Below are 24,082 nucleotides of genomic sequence, written 5' to 3'. Positions count from 1 at the left end.
CGAGGGAAAAGAGATGTCTTTATTATTCTTTATCAGTAATTTGAGTTTTAATCGTTTTTTCAGAATTTTGCTAGATATAACATTATTCCTACCTTGCACTTATACATAACTTTTACTTGAGGAGCTTTAAATGCTTTATGAACAGCACATGATACTTTTAATTAACATCCATGTGAAGTGGGTATTATTATGCCCCTTCTACAGAAGGATAGACAGAGGCACATAGAGGAGAACAGGCGCTTGCCTCTTGCTCACAGCTTAGCTTTGCTAGCCATGTTTTGTCCATTGTTAGCTGACTACAATAGATGTAGTTACTTTCTTACTGCCTCATGATACTGGCCAATTTTGGAATAGAACCCTGAACCCTGCAGGGAGAAAGTCCTCTTCTTTAAACAACTAAGTAATCATTCCTTTCATTACCACCCTTTCTACTGGTTGCCATATCCTTGTCCATGTGATACTGTTCCGAGACCATTTAAATGACAGATAACATGAGAATTTTATATGGCTACTATCCACTGCACATTTTAGTTCACACGGTAATTTCCCCTTGTGCCTCATGGCTATTTTTCCTTATAGTCTTTTATGCTGAACCTTATTGAAAGCTTTTAGCAGTAGAATTTTCACAGTTATTTTCCTTCACTGGCATCCATGCTTATTTATCTAACCTCCTCTCTGTATGTCGTCCTTAGGTAACCCACTAAACATTGCCTGCAAAGCGTTCTTTGGATTCAGCGGTGAATCAGGCCCGATGATCTACTGGATGAGAGGAGAAAAATTCATTGAAGAATTAGAAGGTCACATTAGAGAAGGGGAAATCAGGTACTTATTTTACTGCTGCGAAAAGGGTATGACTCAACAGAGAATGTTTTTAACGGGTTTTTAATTTAAACTGAAAATGATTTTCTTGTCTAAAAAGTGATGGATGGCTGGGAACCAGGGCAACATTAGCTCGTTCTCTTCCTTGCTTCTGAATAAACCCTAAAGACAGGGTGACTATCCATGTGTTCTAAGGATATGTCACCAAATCCCCTAGGCTTCCACTCACATGCTTCTAGATGTGCTGGGGGTTGGTTCTGGCCTTTAACTATAATGATATTGTCCACTACATATTCCCCGAGTGGCTGCTCTTGGGAAATTAATGTTATTTTCAGTATCGATGTTAATCCTAAAGATGGATGGCTACCTGCCAGAGCTTTCCACACTGTTTCTCTTCTACTTGCCCAGCAGAGCTATGTACAGTGCACATAACTTAACCAGTGCCTTCTCTGGGCGTGTGTTTGTTCTTCTCTGCAAAGAAACAAGTAAGTGTGAGGTTTTGGTTACCCAGCTTACGCCTTTTTTATTTCATTGGACATTCAAATTGCTGACCATTGCTTATTGTAAAAGTTTTAAAGAAAAGAACCCTTCATAAGGAATGTCTCCATTAATTTGTATGAGTCCCATTGAACCTCGTAGTTCATGGAGTTTGTACATAACTACATTCCATAGCCGTCCCTCGTTAATAATTCCCTGACTAACAGCTTCTTGAGTAATGTTCACATCTCCATCTATGTTCGCTCAGCTCACAATGATTAAAGGTCTAGAAAACTTGACCTGTGAGGGAAGATTGAAAAAACTGGGCTTGTTTATTTTGGAAAGGTGAAGACTAAGAGGGGACATGATAGCGGTTTTCAAGTATTTAAAAGGGTTTTGCAAGGAGGAGGGAGAAAATTATTCTCCTTGGCCTCTGATGATAGAACAAGAAGCAATGGGCTTAAATTGCAGCTAGGGAGGTTCAGGTTGGACATTAGGAAAAACTTCCTAATTGTCAGGGTGGCTAACCACTGGAATAAATTGCCTAGGGAGGTTGTGGAATCTCCATCACAGGAGATATTTAAAAGGAGGTTGGATAGACACCTATCAGGGATGGTCTAGATGGTGCTTGGTCCTGCTGTGAGAGCAGGGGATTGAACTTAATGACCTCTCGAGGTCCCTTCCAGTTCTAGTATTCTATGATTCTGTGATTCTATGACAATAGTGCTTCCAATTCTCATTGACAAATAATGAATAAAAGTACTAAGAGAACCCATCTCTCACCTGTTTAAGAACCCATCTTTAACTGCCAATGATCGTGCTCCCTCCTGTTGACAAGGATGCACTTTACTCCAGAAGACAGCTTGGTGATGGCATTAAACTAACAGTGAACCCTTAGCAAAGAATGAAAGTGATTTCTTTATCGGTTGGCTTCTCAACTTCTTTGATTGAATTGAAAGTTGAGTACGTTGCATTTTTTGTTCTGTTGCCCCCTAATTGTTCCTCTTAACAAATTTCACATTTCCCCCCAATTATAACCCTTTCACTTGGCATATAAACTCATAGCAATGCAAGTGTGTCTTCTCTTCAGTCCATTGAATAGCATCAGAATAGCCTCTCTTGTCTTTCTATACCATGAGCAACATTAGAAGCTCAGCTCTTGCCACCACTCCTGTTCTGTGATAGTAGGTGCAGAGTTCATGCCTTTTCTTTAATTCCCACATAGCCCCAGGAACCAAATGGTAACGATTTGAAAAAGTTGACTTTCTCTTGATGACTGACCAGACTCTCCGGGTGTGTCTAAACTACATGGCTCCGTCGATGCAGCCATGTAGATGAGGCTGATCGGCAGAGGGAAATGAAGCCGCGATTTAAATAATCGCGGCTTCATTTAAATTTAAATGGCTGCCGCGCTCTGCCGACCAGCTGATGATCAACTGTTTGTCAACAGATCGGGGTAGTCTGGACGCGCAGCGGTCGACAAGGAAGCCTTTGTCGACCGGCGCAGGTAAAAGTGGTTTCACGAGGCATACCTGCGCCAGTCGACAAAGGCTTCCTTGTCGACCATGGCGCGTCCAGACTGCCCCAATGTGACGACAAACAGCTGATCATCAGCTGGTTGGCAGAGCGCGGCAGCCATTTAAATTTAAATAAAGCCGCGATTATTTAAATCACGGCTTCATTTCCCTCTGCCGATCAGCCTAATCTACATGTCTCCATCGACGGAGCCATGTAGTTTAGACACACCCTCCTTGTTTCACCCAAAACACTGCTGTCGTGTTAGCAGCACTACAAGCTGGCCCATATCTTCTGTCCAAGCTTTTTCCAAGACAGAAGAGATGCAACTGTTGCTTAGAAATTGATTTGCAGTTGTAAGCCCTGAGTATTTGACACTTTTCCTACAATCCTGCTATTAATGCAGAAGCCATCGTTGTGTCCCTTGAAACTTGTAGTAACTGGACACAGATACAATCAAACCAATGAGTCACCAGTCATTTTCTCTTTGCTAACAATCTACTGCTGTAGCTCTGCACTGTATCTCCAAGAAGTCTGAAACTTTTCCAACTTAATCTGAGTCTTCCCGGGCTACTTCAGATGTTTTTCTCTACAAGATTTAAGCTACTCCCTTCTGTTCTGAAGAGAATTTAATGTAGCTGGTGAAGTCTTTTGTACACAGCCATATGACACTCCAGAGAATCTATGATTTTCTATTGACAGGGAATTAATCTGTGCTTTCTTAGCTCACTACTGTGTGTACTCAGATATTTTCCTTCTGAAGTTGTATCCATGGGACTCTTTGCATGGGTAACTGCTGTTCAGCTCCGGTAAGGGCTGTAGAATTGGGTGTAGAGTTATTTATCAAGGGGTTATGTGTCAACATGGCAAAGAGCGGGAGGTCTGATCACCATGAGGTAGTGATTAGCATTGCTGGGACAAACCAAAGTAGGGCATTCTTTTCCTAAGTGGGACAGCCCCTTTCCTACCTGTCACCATTGCTTTCCCCTTGAATTAAACTCTCCAAAGAATAGAAAACTGTAGGGAAGGGAAGGCGAACGGGATGATGAGACCTTCCCCATGTTCTTCTTGCCCAGGGGTGGGATTTCCTCACTGTAATAAAAATGTCATGTAAAGTGAAGCAGAGCTATTAAATAAGGAATAACAGTCTTTGAGCCTGCCTGCAGAGTTGTGAATTGTATCTGATTATCCAAGGAGTTCCCAGTGAATTTCAGTTCTGTTGCTTGGCGACAGCAGAGAAATATTGTCCACTATAAATCGTACCATATAAATCACCCTATCAATTGCTAATATTTTTGTCCTCCTGCAACACCATAAAAGAGTGTACAAATCCCTTATAAAGCTTGCCTTGGAAAATATATTTGTCTTTTTTTTCCCTCCCCACAAGAAGCTTCTTGGTTTTTAAAATGGAAATAATTTCATTCCTATTCAATGCATGAAAAGATGTGAATGGGGACATTTGAAATTGAAAGCCTCATTTTCCCTCCTTGATTAGCCTCGCTCCCTGCACCCTCGCCCACACAAGTCAATTAGCAGGTGCAAAACGCGTGGAGGATACGTGAAGCTTGCATTCCGCTATGAGAAAGGTACCAAAGGAAGCACTGTTCCTCCTGCTATGTAGCCAGTGTGTTGGGGTATGGAATAGGATGTGATTGCTGCTCGCGTAGGCATGCCTGAGCTCCCATTAATTTAGCTAGTTCAGGACCCAGAGCAATGAAGCCACGACAGCTGGAACTTCGGCATGGACTAGCCAGCCAAGTGGCTGTGCCACGAAGGTTTCCACAGCTCATGCCTGAAATCTGTGCTGTGTCAGCTTCACCTTTCCTGGACAGACATGCCCTTAGGTGCATTACAGGGCCAACAACAATGGAGGAGAGGGCTAAAGGGGACAGTTGCCCCAGAGCCGGCCTGGTGATTTTAAAAGGGGCTGGGACTACAGACCACCACCACCGCTACCATGGCAACAGCAGCCAGGCATGGTGTGGTCCAGGTAGTGCTGAGGGCTGCCTGAGCCCCTGCCCCTTCCATCCAAGGCCCCGCCCCTTTTGGGAGCCCGGAACTGAGCCTCCCCACATTGCAATGAAACCCACCAGTCCTCTTAGGTCAATTAGCTTCTGTTTGGAGGCGTTTTCCTATCTAGCCCGTCCTCTACAACCTATCTTTTCTGAGGGAACCGCTGTGAGGGGGTTGTGCCTTTTAGAAGCAGTGGCCCAGACCCTCGGCTGTGTGTGAGACGTGTACCTCACAGGGTGGCAGTTTGCTGCAGACGTAGCTGTGACTTGTTGATTAGCGAAAGCCCTGATCCTGCCCAGAGATCCATGTGCGTGTACAGGACTGGGGCCTCATAGACTTGTGACTCGGGTTAAAATTCTTCTGTTTTTCCCAGAAAACATCCCTCTGCCCATTCACCGGCCCCGTTACAGAACGCTGCCTCTCCGCGACGGCACATCTTGTACTAGTCTGTTAGCATGTAACGCACTGAAAGGAACTTAGCCAGTGCATGAGCTCTGTTCTGAGATCGGGCCCGCCGACAGGAGGGAAGGCAAAGGGGGCAGTTGTCTGGTGAGGGCCTGTGGGTCTGGCCACCGTTGCTGCTCCTGTGGCAGGAGCCGGAGCCTGGGGCCCTTTAAATTGCCATGGGAGCGCTGCACCAGGCACGGCACGCAGCTCTGATGCGGGGGGGCGCACCACATTCGGGGCAGTGCTGAGGACGGACTGCCCGGACCCTGCTACTTACACCTGAAGCCCTGCCCCTTCTAGGTGCGTGAAGCTGAACACCGCCCCCCTTGTCCAGGGGTTTGCAGTAGCTGTCAGCCCTGCTGGCTTGCAAAAAGAAAAGAAAAGGTCCCATGAGGAGCTTCCTGTACCTTGCTGCCTTTACCCCAGCCCGCCACACAATAGCTAAATGTTTCTTGTCATTTCCCTAACTGGAACCCCTTCTAGGGTATGTCTACACTGCCACCCTAGTTCGAACTAGGGTGGCTAATGTAGGCATTCAAAGTTGCAAATGAAGCCTGGGATTTAAATATCCCGGGCTTCATTTGCATCTTGCCAGGCGCCGCCATTTTTAAATCCCTCTTAGTGCGGACTCTGCCCGCGGCTACACGCGGCATGGAGTAGTTAGTTTGAATTAGGCTCTCTAATTCGAACTACCGTTACTCCTCGTGGAATGAGGCGTACCAGTAGTTCGAATTAGAGAGCCTAATTCGAACTACCTACTCCATGCCTCGTGTAGCCGCGGGCACGGAGTCCGCACTAAGGGGGATTTAAAAATGGCAGCGCCCAGCAAGATGCAAATGAAGCCCGGGTTATTTAAATCCCGGGCTTCATTTGCAACTTCGAATGCCTACATTAGCCACCCTAGTTCGAACTAGGGTGGCAGTGTAGACATACCCCTACTGAGTTTATTTCTCTGCCATTTTAATTAGCAAGAGGATAAGTGACAAGGATTCTCAGTCCAAGTGCAAATCCTTTTTCTAAAGCTCTTTTTAGATGATTCTTCCTTATTTAAGTGTTGGGTGAGTGGCTTGTGCTTTAATTGTAAATTAATAGTTCATTTCATCTTAATTCTAGTCTATTTTTATAATTGTCACTGGGTGCAAGATTTGATAAATATAATAAATCTAAGCCTGGAAAACCCTGAAAACTCATGAAGTGCTTCTGAATAGTGCCCCAGATATCTTCCTTGTTAGCTGTTTTAGTCCCTCTCAGTCATGTGATTTGTGGACCAAAATGGGGTGCGTATTGTTTACCAACAGGGAAGAGTAACAGTCCGGGGGTTACTATCACAATAGCTACAAAGAATATTAATAAGGAAGTTTGATCTCATTGATTGGCCACGTAATGATGCAGACAGATGGAAAGCAAGCAAAAAGGTGAGTCGTCAGACTGAGCAGCTGCTCTCTGGAGGTTCCCATTCTGTGCAGAAATGATGCAAATTCAGCTTTTTTTGCAGTATTCCAGCACTTGCAGTCTGGGCCAGAGCCAGGGAATGCCTAAGTGCACAAGAATTGAAGACAGTTTTGCCAAAAAGAAGCAATTCACATGTTTCCAAAGTTCAAAGATATGCTAGGTGTTGGGCACTTCTGAATTTGTGCAGCTACAGTGTAACTAGATAAAATGTTGTGGATCCCTCCAGTACGTTTTCTGAGAGTTTGTTTCAGATCTCATAGGATGTGTCTAGACTGCATCCCTTTTCCGTAAAAGGGATGCAAATTAGACACATCGCAATTGCAAATGAAGCGGGGATTTAAATCTCCCCCGCTTCATTTGCATAAACATGGCTGCCGCTTTTTTCCGGCTCGGCGCTTTGCCGGAAAAAAGCGCCAGTCTAGACGGAGATCTTTCGGAAAATAAAGCCTTTTCTGAAAGATCTCTTATTCCTTTTTTTAAGAGGAATAAGGGATCTTTCGGAAAAGGCTTTATTTTCCAAAAGATCCCCGTCTAGACTGGCGCTTTTTTCCAGCAAAGCTTTGAGTTGGAAAAAAGCGGCAGCCATGTTTATGCAAATGAAGCGGGGGGGATTTAAATCCCTGCTTCATTTGCAATTGCAATGTGTCTAATTTGCATCCCTTTTACGGAAAAGGGATGCAGTCTAGACGCAGCCATAAGTTTTTGGTTTCAGAGGCAGAATTTAATAGGATTAACAAACGGTCAATAAGTGATATAGAAAGATATTTAAGTCTAAAGTCCAATGCACACCCAAATTGTCTGGGTGGTCAGAACCAAGCTGAACATCCAAATTCTGGACCTGACCCTTGTAAGAATCAGAATCAGGATCTGGATCTAACCACCCACAGATTTGAGAGTGTTCAAACTCCAGAACACTACGTTACAGCTGAAGCCAGCTCTGACTTTGGATCAGATTTTTTAAAAATTGTCAGTTCTTCTTTAGGCATCACAATTTGTTGCCCGATTTCCAAAAATGCTCAGCTCGCTAAGTGCATGTTTGGTGCTGAGCTATTCTGAATGTCTTGCCCTGTCATAATGGAGCTACCAGATACCTTTACCTTGAGAACATCTGGAGTGCCACGCACTCGAAAATCTGGTCCTGAGCTCTTCTGAAAAACTAGCCCTGAGGTCATGAGGGCCTCATCCCAACCTTCACCTGGTTGAAAAGTATCTATTGAAATTGTTTTTCAGTGGGGAAAAACAATGATTTTTTTAATGAAATGAGACACTTTCCAAGGAAAATTTTGTCTTTTCTTTGAAAACCCACAAATCAAAATGTTGTTGGTTCAGCCAAAATTTTTCAGATCTTGTTTTGATGATGAAAAGTCAAAGTTTTCCATGATGGAGGCAGAGTGGGGGCTCTTTCAGCTACTTCAACAATACAAATAGTAAGCAAGTCTGTTGCTGGTTTTTTTTGTAATATGTAACATGCTGTCTTAGGCTATGTCTACACTGTGGAGCTATTTTGGGATACTGGAAGTATCCTGAAATAGCTGTTCTGTGCCTTTGAAACCGCCCATTATTTCAAAATAGATTTCGAAAAAATGGGCACACTATTCCAGCATCTCTGTAACTCTTGTTGCATGAGGGTTAAGGGACATTTTGGATTAGCTCTTTTTTTAAAAAATGTGATGCAGTGTAGATGTGCCAAATTTCAAAATAAGCTATTTTGAAATTACCTCAAAATAAGCAAAGCAATTTTGCAAACTGCATGGCTTATTTCGAGGTAAGGGAACCATGTAGACGCATCCTGTCACTGTGTAACTACCTTGGGGAAGGGATTTTGTTCTTTGGAGAACTTAAATTTATTTTAGGGGTCTCTCTACTGTAGTCAGAGGGTGTGACTACAGCATATTTAGACATGCCTGAGCTAGCATAGGTCTATCCAGCTCAGGTACCAATGCACTGCAGCGTAAGCTGGCTATCAAAATAAGTTGCCAAGATCCCAAGCAGGTTTTTACAGCCCATGCTTCCTTGGCTTTGTGGCTCTAGTAACTGAGGGTATGTCTACACTACCCCGCTAGTTCGAACTAGCGGGGTAATGTAGGCATACCGCACTTGCAAATGAAGCCCGGGATTTGAATTTCCCGGGCTTCATTTGCATAAGCCGGGCGCCGCCATTTTTAAATCCCGGCTGGTTTGAACCCCGTGCCGCGCGGCTACACGCGGCACGAACTAGGTAGTTCGGACTAGGCTTCCTAGTTCGAACTACCGTTACTCCTCGTGAAATGAGGGCTACAGTAGTCGGAGTAAGAAGCCCATTATTTGGAAATTATTTTTGAAATAACGTGCTTGCTGTGTAGACACACACACTGTTATTTTGAAATAACAGAGCTACCCATTCTGCTAGGCCCCGCCTTAGAGCATGGTGAGCAAGGAGGTTGCCTTAGGCCTTGTACCTTCAGGATCCCACGCTGCCCGGTCACTCGCTCGCTCCCCTGGCTGGGTCCCACTGTCAGTGTGCTGCCTTGGGCCCCACAAACTCTTTGGCCGGGCCCACATTCAGTTCTCTGAAAATTCTGCTGCAGCAGGATTGTAGCAACCCAAACCCTTCCCCTTGGTGCTTTAGAAATTGAGAAGGCCCGAGCTGCAAATTTTTGATCCTCCATGTGGCATAAAGTGCAGAACCGCACAGAGCGCTGGCTGGCTTTCCTCAGAGTTTTATACCTGTTTTCACAGGTTGTCTGCCATCACACAGCGCGCAACCCTGCCTCTACCATGCAGCTTCATATTCCTCTTAACGGTGCCCTCACAGCACAGAGCCACTCCGTGGTGCTGGCAAGTTGCAGAGTGGTGCTAGCGCTACTCCTAAATGGAGTAAGTGGTGATGCTTTTAGTGTGTTAATTCCTAGTGGAGGTGAGCTGAATATGCTACACTGGGTACAGGGGCGATTAGTCCTGTGGCACTTTATAGACTAACTGAAGTGTAGGAGCATAAGCTTTCGTGGGCAAAGACCCACTTCGTCAGATGCATGACCAAGTGGGTCTTTGCCCACGAAAGCTTATGCTCCTGCACTTCAGTTAGTCTATAAGGTGCCACAGGACTCCTCGCCGCTTTTGCAGATTCAGACTAACACGGCTACCCCTCTGATACTGGGTATAGGTGGCTCATGGTAGAACCACCCCCTTATGCCCCCACCAAAATTTGAATTGCTAAATGGGGTGCCCCACATGCCTGGCCTCCCCCTCTGGGGAGCCCTTCTTTCACGCCTTCTCCCCACAGGCACCAATAAATAGCAGGTTTTTAATGAACAAAAGGAAATTGTTCTTTTTGCAGTGTATAGTCAACCTGTGGAACTCCTTGCCAGAGGAGGTTGTGAAGACCAGGACTTTAACAGGGCTCAGAAGAGAGCTAGATACATTCATGGAGGTTAGGTCCATCAATGCTTATTAGTAAGGCTGGGTAGGAATGGTGTCCCTCACCTCTGTTTGTCAGAAGATGGGAATGGGTAACAGGAGAGGGATCACATGACAATTACCTGTTCCGTTCACTCCTTCTGGTGCATCTGATATAGGCCACTGTCAGAAGACAGGATACTGGACTATATGGACCTTTGGTCTGATCCAGTATGGCCATTCATATGTACTAATCCCCTCTGACACTGAGTAACTATTTCTCTAACTACCACCCCTCTGACTCATACTTCAGACATAGCAGCCATGGAATTGGGGGTTAGAAGGCACAATGGGGCAAGAACACATATCAGATAGCTGTCTTTCCCTCTGCATGAGCCTCCCATTTCTCCTCCACCAAACAGGGGCCCTTTTCAGGTCTCCTCCAGGCTGGATAAGTGGAAGGCAGACCATGTGGCATATGATGATCTCTTTGGCATGCTGCCTCCATCAGACTAAGAGGAAACATTCTCCCTTTCAGACTCCTCAAAGAACATCTGGGAGAGAAAGAAGTGGAATTAACATTAACTTTTGATGCAGTTGGGGAGCCAGACCTGGCTAACTACACCTGCCATGTGGAAAACCGAAACGGACGTAAGCATGCCAGTGTCCTTCTGCGTAAAAAAGGTATTGAACTCCTATGTCTTAGAGAACGGGACAGAAATCCTGGCTCTGCTGCAGGGACTAGCAAAACTCTCCTTGATGTCAAAAAGCCAGGATTTCCCCCTGTGTGCTTATTGCAACTAACACACATGCTCCTTGTGGCATACATTTACCATTACATGCAATATTATTCTAAATAACTAGCGAGCTCTTCTTTGGGCTCACTGAGGGGTATGTCTAGACTGCATCCCTCTGTCGGCAGAGGGATGCAGATTAGGCAGGTCGACACTGCAAATGAGGCAGGGATTTACACATCCTGTGCCAAATTTGCATAAAAATGGGCACCACATTTTGCTGACAGCACTTTGTCGGCAAAAAGTGGCAATCTAGAGGGGGATCTGTCAAGAAAGAAAGCCTTTTTCGACAGATCCCTTACACCTCCTGCATGGAGGTTTACAGGATCTGTCGAAAAAGACTTTCTTTCTCGACAGATCCCCTTCTAGACTGCCGCTTTTTGCCGACAAAGCGCTGAGTCGGGAAAATGTGGTGGCCATTTTTATGCAAATTAGGCACGGGATATTTAAATCCCTGCCTCATTTGCAGTGTCGACCTGCCTAATCTGCATCCCTCTGCCGACAAAGGGATGCAGTCTAGACATACCCTAAGTGACTTATATGGCCTCAGCTTCAATGAAGTCAGTGAAAGGGTTTCAGTTTAAACCAGCTGAAAACACACACTATTTAATTCACGGTTTTCAGATTTCTCCTGTATCGTATTTCTACTGAGTAAACTGAGTGTTTTAAACAATACCGGTATCTGCTGATTTATTACAGGAACAAGAACAAAAATGCTGCTGCAGAGGAGGCTGTTAATTAATGGACCATTATGTCACCATTGGGTTATCTTTACCAGGCTATTTGCAGGATGCCCTTTGTTGAGAATGGCAAATATTGCAATTGTCATGTATCCAAGTGCTCTGGGTTGCAGATGACTAGAAACATCCAAATTAGTAGTATTCTTTTAACAAACTCTGTGGTTTTGAACAAGCCACTGTCTCAGAGAGAACGTAAACAACATCTCATTAGAATCCTTCCCCTGTTGTTAATAGCAGCATCCTCTCATATTTGTAAGTAGGATGACATTTAGTGTGAAAGACCCCATTAACCTTTCTCCACTGCCAGAAACTGGTCCCATTTGCCAGAAACTGTCTCACACACGTAATTATGCTCAGTAGTGTGGACACCGCTTGCTTTTTACTGCCGCGTATCGCTCTACATACCCAACATGTGCCATGTAGACACGGAGATTCCCACTCAGTCTAAAATGAAGCATTCCAACTGGAGCATTGTGTCTGTTGGAAAAGCAAAACAGAGTTATGTACCAGGATTGAGGCATAAAAATCTGTTGAAAGTAAAGTCGCCTTCCCCACCCGATACTCTCAAAAGAGTGAGCAAATTGGATGCTTTGCTACCACAGTGCCTCTCAACCTTTTTTATAAAGTGCCACTTTAAAAAAAATTATAAGTACCCCCAGTACCTACAGTTTTCAGACACACAACGTTGTTTCCTACCATTGCAACACATTTGTTTAAACAACTTAATCATAGCTGGGCAGGCGATGATATTTTTGGATGTAAAAAATACAAAAATAATAAAGCACTGTAAAATGTAAAACAAAAATTCGGTTTTCTCCAAATTTCAGTTGTGTTGACGTACCCCCAGACTTCTTTCGAGTAAAGGATACCCTTAAGGGTACTCGTACCACTGGTTGAGAAACACTGTGATACTGTATTACTCTTGCTTGTAAATGCATTTACTAGAAAAGGAAAGTGATGTTTATATGTACACCTAGGAACTTCAACATAAAGATTGCTAAATCACTCCTTTATTTCCTTTACTGAACATTTGGAATGCACAAGGAATAGTAAGAAAACACTAGGCATTTGAGAATGCTAATGGCACTACATAAGAAATATCGCTGATACAGAATATGGAGTTTGAAAAGAACACTTTTCAATTAGTTTTTCATCTCTCCTTGCATTGTGACTGGATACACTTCATATTCTCCCGAGAGTACCACCAACAGTGAAATTTCAAATCTTGCTTTGAATAGCCCCATTAGGGATAATTCCAGACACTTCACCGCTTGTCCCATTGGTTAATTGCTTGAATATTTAGAAAGTTCCTCTAACATCAACCTAAATTTCCTTATTGCACCCTAATCTAATTGCTTCTTATCCCATCCTAATTGCCCTTTGTGTGTATAGACTTATAAAATGCCCACAGATCTGGAAATATTAATCATGATGCTCTAGCTGATAATATTAAGAAACAAAAAAGAAAGTCAAATAAATGATGAATGGAGTTTCTGCATTTCGGCACTGATCCCTTAAAGCACATGGCTAACAAGGAAACTAGAGCCAAGAAAACTGCTCATCTGCTCATATTAAACATGTGCTTAAGTCCTTTAGTGGATTGGTGTTTTAGTTGTCTTGCAAATGGAAAGGATAAACACCCACAACTGTACCTAGGCATCAAGAAATATTGATGTAGCCACACAGGACTGGTGTTTTATCTAATTATTTGGGAGTCAGGATCATACAGAGTGGAGCAATTTTGGTACAAATGAAACAACTTCAGAGGTGGCTTTACATGGAAATCAATCTGAATGTTACACTTATGAAAATAAAGACGCAGGTGTGTTCCTGACCCGTGAAGATCATAGTGTATTCTGCATTTGTTTCTTCACTGGTGTCTTTCAGACAGGGCCAGCCTGAGCCATTCGTGCGCCCCGGAGGCGCAGCGCCGCCCCCAGAGCGCGACATATGCACGGCCCCGCCCCCAGGTGCGCGGCATCCCCAGACACCCAGCGCATGCACAGCCCTACCCTGGGCACGTGGCACATGCGTGGCCCTGCCCACAGCCCAGCAGCCCCGCATGGCGCCACCTACAATGGGGCGCCCCAGGCGGTAGCACAATCAGCCTGTAGCTTGGGCCGGCTCTGCTTTCAGAGACACTTTATTATTTGCTTTGATATATTTTAAAATGTATTTTCTACGTGGTCTTTGCCACCACATTGCCTGAGTATGCCTGTTACTTGGGAGTCGGTAAGTTGTGCAGTCCTCATGCACCTACCAGCAACTTCCCTCAGTAAATAACAAGGAAACAGCCTAGAATTCCCTTTAGATGAATCTCTGAGCAAAAAGGAATATCTAAGCACACTATAAAATGAGTGTCTTAGCACACGAACAGCGTGTCGGGAGTAGGGAGGTTAAATATTGGTTAATTGAATAATTGAGTAACCTCATGAATTCTTATCGGTTAGTCGATTATTCTATAGTCCCTGGGGGCGGGGCCAGCAGCAGTGCGGGGTGCTAGGCAGGAGCTAGTCCGTGAGGGGAACCAGTTTAAAAACCTGCTCCTCTAGCAAACTGGCTGCTTGTCACCAATGTTGCTGCCTCTGATAAAGAGGCAGCAGTGCAGGGTGGCAGCAGCTCTTATCTGGAGTGGGAGGGGATCTGAGCTCCCAGACCTGGCACGAACGGGAACTGATCTGAGCTGCCTGCCCACCCGGCTCCTAATCACTTTAAAGGCAGAGCCACACCGTGGGTAGGTCCCGGACCCAGTGTCAGCCAGAACTGAGCCGGGCTGTTGGCCAGCCTGCTAACAATTTACTGGGTGGGGGGAGGGGTGGAAATGTGTGTAGTCCATAGCATTAACCTATAAGCTTTTGCTTATCAGTTAATTGGTTAATCGAAACTCCATTCATCAATAGCTGGGATATTTAGTGTGGTCTGTAGGAGGTACAAGTTGGGGTAACGGAATGTAATTAAGACAAACATTTCAGATGAATGTAGAGCTATCCAACCGTGGAGCAGTCTCCTGTAGAGAGTTGTGCTAACTGCATCATGCAGGACTTTGAAAACTAGCACTGAGAAATGCAGAGTAGAAAATAATCCTGCATACGCAGGGCCACTTTTTCCCCCTCGTGCATCTGAGGGACTATGCTTCCTTGCTGGAGAACAGCGATGCTGCGAATTGAAAATAAATGGAGGCTACCTGATAGTGAATTACTGAAACATGAAACTAAGCCGGAAATGTGCCTGCCTGATGTTCTTTTTTTAACCTGAACAGGACATCCGGGAACTAATGGTGCATTTTCAGATCACCTAAGTTTTTGTGAACTTTATGCTTCGAAACTTTATTCCTTGTATCATCCTAGTTCTTTGCTTTATGTCTCTTCGAACCCTATTTGTCAAAGTGGTAAATATCTGCACTGACAGCTTGTGTAAAGTAATCTGGGCTGTTGGTGATAGCTGTGTCAGTTTGTCGTCTTTAAGTTTTATGGGTGGATGAGCGGCAAAGCAAGGCAGAGTAATTGTGGTCTCTATTCTATGTCTGAGGGGACATTTCAGTCTGATAATGGGCACCTCCAGTGCTACAGGTTTAGTCATTGTAAATCATTTCAGCTTTTGTCATCGGTTTGTCAATGACAGGCAGGGTGTCCTAGGGCAGCGGTTCCCAACCTTTTTGATTCCAGGGACGGCCTGGTTCACAAACTTTTGGCGGGCTGGTAACGTTTGCATATTTCATATTCATTATTTGTATAATAAATATGCAAATATTCAAATAAAATGTTACCGGTGCACCAAAAGCCCTGGCCTCCAGGGTCCCCCAGTGCCAGCTCTAACCCCTAGAGCCCCCCACCCCTTCACTACCACCCAGCTCCAGCCCTGACCCGAATCCCCTGGACTGAAAGCCCCCCAGTGACAGCCTCCTGCCCTCTCCTTATCTCCTGTGTTGGCGGTCCGGTGGCTCCTGGGGCGGGGCTGGAGCCTGCCACCCTCTGCTCCCCAGGCCAATGCCCTATCCCTGTGCCAGTTCCCCACCCCTTAGCGTCCCTGCCACCACCAGACCCCCCAGTTCCAACCTCCTGTTTCCAGAGCCCCACTGAACCCAACCCCCCAGAACCCTCCAATGCCAGCCCTACCCCCATAGCCCCCAGTACCAGTCCCACCCCAACAGCCCCCCCCCAGTGCCATCCCCCTGCCTCTTACAGCCTCCCACCCCAGAGCCCCCCAGCACTAGCCCAACCCCCCCGACCTAGCCCTGCACTGCCTACCAGCTACCAGCTGAGTGCGGCTGCTTGGGTCACAGCCTGGCGAAGGCCCAGCCCCTGACACGCACAGGCTCGGTGGAGTCTGTGACACAGACAACAGGGCAGGCGCCCGTTTCTGGCGGCTCAAGGGTTCCTCCCCAGGCCATTTAAGTTTGCAGATGATACCAAACTGGGTGGGGTTGCGACTTCTTTGGAGGATAGGGACATAATTCAAAATGACCTTAGCAAGTTAGAGAAATGGTCAGAGGTAAACAGGATGAGGTTTAATAAAGAGAAATGCAAAGTGCTCCACTTAGGAAGGAACAATCAGTTCCATACATACAAGATGGGAAGCGACTGTCTAGGAAGGAGCATGGCGGAAAGGGATCTAGGGGTCATAGTGGACCACAAGTTGAATATGAGTCAACAGTGTGATGCTGTTGCAAAAAAAGCAAATATGATTCTAGGTTGTATCAACAGGTGTGTTGTAAGCAAAACTCGTGAAGTCATTCTGCCGCTCTACTCTGCACTAGTTAGGCCTCAGCTGGAGTACTGTGTCCAGTTCTGGGCGCCACATTTCAAGAAAGATGTGGAGAAATTGGAAAGGGTACAGAGAAGAGCGACAAGAATGATTAAAGGTCTAGAGAACATGACCTATGAAGCCAGGCTTCATGAACTGGGCTTGTTTAGTTTGGAAAAAAGAAGATTAAGGGGGGACATGATAGCGGTTTTCAAATATCTAAAAGGGTGTCACAAGGAGGAAGGAGAAAATTTGTTCCTCTTGGTTTCTGAGGACAGGACAAGGAGTAATGGGCTTAAAGTGCAGCAGGGGAGGTTTAGATTGGACATTAGGAAAAAATTCCTAACTGTCAGGGTGGTCAAATATTGGAATAAATTGCCAAGGGAGGTGGTGGAATCTCCCTCTCTGGAGATATTTAAGAACAGGTTAGATAGACATCTGTCAGGGATGGTGTAGGTGGAGCTTGGTCCTGCCTTCAGGGCGGGGGGCTGGACTCCATGACCTCTCGAGGTCCCTTCCAGTCCTATTATTCTATGATTCTATGATTTACAGTCGGGGCCTAAAGACGCAGGGTCACTCAGCCTGTGCGCATCTTGGGCTCGCGGTACTAGCCCCCCAGCACCCGCTGGTTTGAGTCAGGGAGCCCAGCTCCTCTCCGCACAACTCCGACAGGTGCTGCAGGGTCCCAGGATGCTGGGAAGCATCCAGACATATGGTGCAGGCCGGAGCCAGCAGGGGAGACCCCGATGGGGTTAGGGTTGGGGTTAGGGGGAAATCGCGGACACCTAGCGCAGCTCCCCAGGGCCTCTAATCTGATCCTCCTTGGGATGCTCATGACCATGAAGGTTCCTCTCTCTGGTCCCAAACACACCACCTGCAATGGACAGGACACGGAGCAATCATCCACCACACAGCCCTGCCAGCCGTGCCACGTGGCTGCCACTGGAGCTGGAATTGGGGCTGTGGTGAGGCTGACTCTCCACAGCCCGGCTCCAGCTGCAGCACACCAGGGCAGCCCACAGCACCACTCACCGTGGGAGGAGACTCTTTAGTGTGCACGCAGGTACGCGCCTTTTAAGGAACGGCGCTTCCCCAGTGGGCGGGGCTTATTAGCAGCTGGGGGCGTGGCCTGGCAGAGTGCCCACCGCCGGTGGTTGGGAACCGCTGTCCTAGAGCACGGAGCTCAGGTGCTGTGGGTTCTATCATCACCTTGGCAACCGGCCTGTGGTTACTTCACCCACCTTCGCCTAAGTACCACCACATCTAAATGGGAACGAAGATGCTTACTTCCTATGTAAAGATCTTTGAGATTCACTGAGGAAATGTGCACTGTATAATTATCATCACATTAGAATTTTCCTCATGCAATGTTAGCTGTAAACTATCAATGTGTACACGTATGGCTCCAAATCCGGGCAGTTTCACATTACACTGATTCCTGGAGGACAGCATATTTGGGTCCTGTTGGACCAAACTAGGGACATAATTAAAGAGACCAGAAAATAATCCTGCCCATGGCCGACAGATGCATCCAGGAACCATTACGACTGGCTGCAGAGTTTATTCAAAAGGTCATTACGGTTTACCATGAACAAAGCATTTGGAAATTTTTTTGTCAAAATGGACAACAGCTGTATGTTCCTGTGAAACTTTGTGATTTAATTAAATCAGCATTTTCCAGTAGAAAGCTGTTCTATCGGAAAGTTTTCAGCCCGCTCTACTCCATTTTAAGGCCTGGCACACACTAAGCAAAGGTTTGAGGGCTGCTATCTTACACACGCTGATGCCTTTGGTATCCATCATGTCTCAAATGAAATAGCGCTTGGCTGTGTCATGTACATCCCCAACTTCCCATTGGCCATTAACATGTGACAGGAACATTATGTTGTGCATTCTAGAGGCTAAAACAATTCTCAAATAAGTAGGCCAAAGCCATGGCCTACCAGGTCATAGCAAATCACTTGTTGACTTTATAAACATAAAAGTGTTGTTTAGTTTTCTTGGGTAACAAAAGTAAGGTTCCACTGCTTTGTTTTGACTTTGTCGTAGCAAATAGCATAGCACATTTGTTATAGTATATTGGTGAAAAAACAATAAAATTGAAACAAAGCACTTGGATAATTTTTTTGCCAAAAATTTGGGCACAATTTCTAAATAACAATGAAGTACATCTAGTATAATTACTCTTGCAGACCATGTGCAGTATTTAGTGCGTTGTGCCAAAACAGAAGGTACAATTATACTCTGCGAGCTATTCCGAGACTGATTAATGCTCTGTGTAAATTCACTGCATAATTCCCTTGTCAAAAGAGTGATGACTCTAGCCTCAAATGCATTTTAGATGGCAATTGTAGGCTGGTAGGAGAAGGAATGAACCGATGAAGTATAATAACAATTAATGAACTAAAAATTAGGTAGACTTAATTTTATAATGGCAATAAAGAGAAGCTGCTGAGTTGTACATGGAATTGCACACTGAATTAGTGCAATTAAAGCTTGGAAGGTCCATAACCAGTCTGTTTTTTCCTGCTTATTCTAGATTTGATCTACAAAATAGAACTCGCTGGTGGATTGGGAGCGATCCTTCTCCTGCTTATTTTGCTTGTGACTGTCTATAAATGCTACAACATAGAGTTAATGCTATTCTATAGACAGAATTTTGGAGGTGATGAATCTATGGATGGTAAGTAGTGTCTCAGGGTATGTCTACACTACAGCGCTATTTCGAATTAACTGAATTCGAAATAGTTAATTCGAATTAAGCTAATTTGAAATAACGCATCTATACACAAAAACTATTTGGAAATAGCGTTTTGCTATTTCGAAATAGCACGTCCACACTGAGTGGACCCAGGACTGAAGTTAAGGCAGGGCATCAGGTTAGGACTTAGTGTGTGGGGCTGCTGCCTGAGGCTAACTGAGCTCAGTGCTTAAAGGGACACTACCCCCACCCCGGACAGACAGTTCTCAGGGTTCCCCAATTGCTTGTCTACCTCAATGAGGGACAGCAAAGCAGTTCTGTCTTGGCGTGCCCTGAGTGCCCACACTCGGGACACCACAGCACATGGCCACATGGAGCCAGAGCTGCCCCTGGGCACGCCGGTGCATCTCGTGGGGTCGTTGCCATCAGCCCAGCTGCACTTGCTGCAGGCTGCCATTCGGGAGCCCTCAGAGCCTCCCTGGTCCTCCCCACCAGGGGCTCGTGCCCCATTCCTCCCTCGTGTCCTTCCAATTACCCCTCTAGCCCCCCTTCCTGATGTCAAGTAAAAGACACGTATGTTCAAAAATAGAAACTGCGTTTATTGAACAAAACTGGGGAGGGATGGACCTCTGGGGAAACTGGGAAAAGGAGGTGGGAGAGGGGAAGAGAGAGGGTGGAAGAGGGGAGGGGGGAACCTGGGAGAAGGGAGCTGGAAGGGGGAAGCAAGGGGAAGAAGGGGGTGGGGAAGCTCAAGGCTCAGGGTTGGGGGTCTCACCGGTCGACTTTCATGCTAACCTGCTCCTGGGTTCGCATGTGGCCTTTGGTGGCCAGGCTGGCAGCTATCCTGCCATAAACGACCGTGGTCCTCCATCTAGTGCGGAGATCATGGACGTTGGGGGCATCCCCCCCAAACCTGAATAAGGTCCATGATCTCCACCCTGGACCAGGAAGGCACCCACCTTCTCCAGCCCCTGTCAGGTTCCTGGGAGCTGGCAGACTGCTCCTGGGGAGCGATGGAGGGCTGGCTGCCAGTGTCTTGCTGGGTCATGTTTTGGGGCCACTGGGTCAGTGGCCCTGGTGGCCACTGCTGGCTCTGGGCTGGCAGGCTTGGAGCTCACACAGGCACTGTGGCCAGAGTCTACCCCTTTAATGGCTCTGGGGCTGAGGCAAAGGAACGTAAGTTTTCCTGGTTGTGCTCAGTGACCACCAGGGCTCCCTGGGAAGGGCTGGAGGCCCCCTATTCCTAATTAAGTGTCTACACAGCACTTAATTCAAAATAGCTATTTCGAATTTGGCGTTACTCCTTGTAGAATGAGGTTTACCAAATTCGAATTAAGGGTTGCACTACTTTGAATTACATTCGAAAAAGCGGTTTGCATGTATAGACGCTATTAAAGTTAATTCGAAATAACGGCTGTTATTTTGAATTAACTTTGCAGTGTAGACATATCCTCAGGGAAACTGTCTGTAACTCCGGAAAAAATAGCATGGGCCCAGTGCTCTGGAACCTGTCTTTTCATTGAAGCCAAAAGATTATGAAGTCAATTGAAGTTGAAGGAATTTAGCACCTTGAAAGATAAGGCTCAAAAATCCTTTTCCAACGTCCATTGAAATTAATTGCTTGCCTATTGAGTTCAATGAGCAGGCAATAAAGGAATTATTCTGAAGCCTATTTTATAAGCCTTTTACTGAGGACAAAGTGTGAATGGATTCCTCAGAAGAATTCATGTAGGTGAAAATCAGCTCTGACCCTTTTTCAGACTTCTAAATTCCACCCCTCTTTCCCTGTATATCACACCCAAGTAAGAACAGTCACCAGCAAGGTGCATACTTGCAGACTAGACATATTTCTTGCTGGACAAGTTTCACTATATTTCCAGATTTAAAAAAAAATATGGAAATTATTTCTAACAACTAATAGGTAGATGCAATTTCTCCCATCAAACACTAGTTAGCAGCAGGGAGATAATTTAATGCAGATATGTGGACTGTCTGGAATGGAAGTGTAGTGTAAAGCAGATCATTTTTAAATGCTTTCCCCCTTAATATCTAAGTAAGGCACTTAACTTGTCTGCAAAGGGACTATTAGTGCTTTATAAGCATGTGCTTAAGTGCTTTGCTAGATCAGCCCTTTAATTGCTCGACACATGAGGTTAGATTCACCACTGCAGTATTAACTTCCAAAGTGAAGTTCTGAGAAATCCAAAGTCACCCAGATGTGAATTGGGTTCATATAATTTATTCCCCGGTGCTCGGTGTCTGCTAAAGAGCTAGAGTGGCACTTTCAAATGCTCCTAAAGCACTTGGCAGCTTAAGGCCAGTGAAAGTCAATGCACCTGAATCACACAGGCACTTAAGAAAATCCCACACCTAAAAAAATACATTTTGGAAAAAAGAATGGAAGATTTTTTCCTCTTTTGTAAAAACAACCAGTTTCCCCAAACTATTGCTTGGTTACTAACCAGTGTCAGTGCCAAAATAATAACCCTTTCTATGAAATGCTCCATGGCTATGGTAAGTGAAACCCCAGCCTTTCTCAATTTTGCCATTGATTTCAGCGGGGCCAGAATTTCATCTGTTGGTTTCAAGAATGTGAATGCTACATATGAGGCAGAGGGGAAAAATTCCCTCTGACTCCATCAGATCTGTTGTCCTAGAACCTAGGAAGTATGTTTAAATATCATAACACAAAACAAATCTCTTCCAATTTGTCAGGATTCAGAGTGAAAATCCATCCGGGTGTAAACTGATGTCTCTCTCTTGACTTTGTTTCACACCAGCTATTACTTTGATGCTTCACACCAGCTGGGACCCTAGCCCAGAGTGCCAGCCTCGTCGCTGAACCATTGGCGTTCTGTTGACGTGCATGATCGATGTCAAGCGATTGCTATTTTTAATGTAATTTTTTGTTACAAGGTTTTCATTTAAAAACCAGCCCCGTGTCCTGGAAGTCTGGAGAATGCCCCTTCGACATACAGGTCATTTTGTGCCACTACTAAATTCATAGGTGCTGACTGTGGGTGCTCAGGGACTGGAGCACAAATGGGAAAAAACACAGTGGGCGCTCAGCGCTCACCAGCCACCTGTAAATCAGCTGCTCAGGCAGCCCTGCCAATCAGCTCCTCCCCACCTCATAGAACCTTCTTCCCATCACCAGTCAGCTGTTGGATGGCAGGGGGTAGGTGCTGGGGGAAAGGGAGGAGCAGAAGCAGGAAGAGGCAGAGCAAAGGTGTTGCATACTTGGAGGACTGAGTGGAGTGAGGGCAGGCAAGAAGAGATTGGGAGGGGGGAAGCTTCTGGGAAGGAGGCAAAGAGGCCAAATGAGAGTGGGGCCTTGGGGGAAGAGGCAAAGTGCCCTTAGGCCAAGCAGGGATGGAAAACCCCAGGGAAAGCTGAAATTCAGCACCTGTGGCTAGATTTTTAAAATCATGGTTGTATCTCATAGAATAATAGAAAATTAAAGTTGGGAGAGGCCTCAGCAGGTTATCTAGTCCAACCCCCTGCTCAAAGCAGGATCAACCCCAGCCACATCATCCAATGGATGATCTGCGTTACTCCCACTGGATGTTCCAGTTTGGTTAGAGCTATTACAGCCTGGTGTCTTAGTGAAATCAGAGGTTCTGTATGGACATTCCATCTGCCTTGGCTGTGTGCGCTGAGGATGAGGACAGGCATAAAGGTACCCCTGTATAGATCCAGTTACAGGACTGGGTCCCAAAGCTACTCTCATTTCTCAGGTATGTTAAACAGAGGAGCTGAAGCCAAGTAGATTTGTTTTATTCTACGGTTTAAAAAATACCTTGTCTAAGTTTTCTTGGATGAATTCACATCCCATCCAGCGTGCAGCTAAATTTCTTAAAGAAAATGTCTTGGCAGCACTAAGGATTAAAAGGCCCTATTGAGTGGCCTTTTTGGGGAAAAAAATTAAAGCAGAGATTTTTATCTAATTCGCCTGACTCGAGGAGGCAGAACGCTAAGGAAGACACCAACTATCACAGGGTTGACAATAAAATCAGGAGAATTGACCATGCTGAAGCGCACAGTTTAATTGGCGCCCAACAGTTTCATTTCTGGGTGCAAGTCAGAAGCAAAACATATGCCCAGCTTACTGGAAAATCACACCCAGAAACTCTGATTTCACTCTACTTTAGAGCCAACAAAGGCAGCCATCTACTGGGTTCGCTCTTACTTCTTTTCCAAGGTCCAGGAGTGCTAGCCAGGATAGCTGCCTCCCTGATCAGCTGCAGGCTGCCCGCTGAACATCTTTTGGCAGGTTTCACTGTTGCCTAGTGTGTCAGATTTTGGAGCTGTCTTCAAACCAGGTCTGGTTTTAATCCCTTTGCTGGATTTCCTGACTCAGCCAATGCTGCCATCATTGTTGTTTGCTTCGTTTGCTGATTCGGATGAAATGATAGGCCATCCCTCAGACTAGGTCCCATGCTGCTCTGGTGAGTCAAGGCAGATTTCTTTCTGCTAACGGCGTCACTGAAGGCCTCTCTTATCAGAATTTACCAGGCTGTCTTAGAACCATGTGAGCACCCTGTTTTCAGCATGAAATCAAGTCCAGAGTTAAGTAAATGCCCATATCTCTGCTTGTGCTCACGAACCACAGTGGACTAGATTTAGCTAAGGAATACTAGGGAAATAGCCATCTTTTATAGAGCAGCAACTAATAAATCACATTAGGATCAACTTTGTATCTTCCTTTAATAAAAAAATATTAATGAACATTGACTGCTATAAAGATCTTTTCCTGTTCTTTACAGAAAATTGGTGTTTAATAATCCCTCTTTGACATGCTTTTCACTACAGTAACTATTTGGTTTTTTATTTTCTGTAAGTAATAACACCTGGTAGCCATCACTAGAGACTTTCCTGTTAAAACTTAATTCGTTCACATAGGTATTTTTCCATTATTATGAAATACTGCTGGGGTATAATCAACGGAATCGCCATTAACTAAGACTGCATGACAAACCCCAGAAACATTAAAAGTCATGAACTGG

General features: G+C 45.4%; 1 protein-coding gene and 1 long non-coding RNA gene across 2 annotated transcripts in view; one reads left to right on the top strand and one right to left on the bottom strand.

Moving 5' to 3' along the window:
- IL1RAPL2 (interleukin 1 receptor accessory protein like 2) overlaps positions 1–24,082 on the top strand; it is a 672,443-nt gene that overhangs the window by 630,104 nt on the left and 18,257 nt on the right. Inside the window, exons 7-9 of the mRNA XM_006127932.4 lie at positions 693–822; positions 10,637–10,782; positions 18,915–19,058. Coding sequence (XP_006127994.2) covers positions 693–822; positions 10,637–10,782; positions 18,915–19,058 — 420 coding nt within the window. The remainder of the gene's footprint in view (positions 1–692; positions 823–10,636; positions 10,783–18,914; positions 19,059–24,082) is intronic.
- On the bottom strand, positions 24–17,540 carry LOC112546569 (uncharacterized). Its single transcript, XR_012906961.1, has 4 exons — positions 17,408–17,540; positions 12,038–12,109; positions 1,187–1,290; positions 24–759 (listed from the first exon to the last, which is right to left on the bottom strand). It is a non-coding gene; the product is annotated as an uncharacterized LOC112546569 (long non-coding RNA).

Source organism: Pelodiscus sinensis, chromosome 13 (genome assembly GCF_049634645.1).
Source record: "Pelodiscus sinensis isolate JC-2024 chromosome 13, ASM4963464v1, whole genome shotgun sequence".
NCBI lineage: Eukaryota > Metazoa > Chordata > Testudines > Trionychidae > Pelodiscus > Pelodiscus sinensis.
This window is presented reverse-complemented; position numbering and strand designations above follow the sequence as displayed.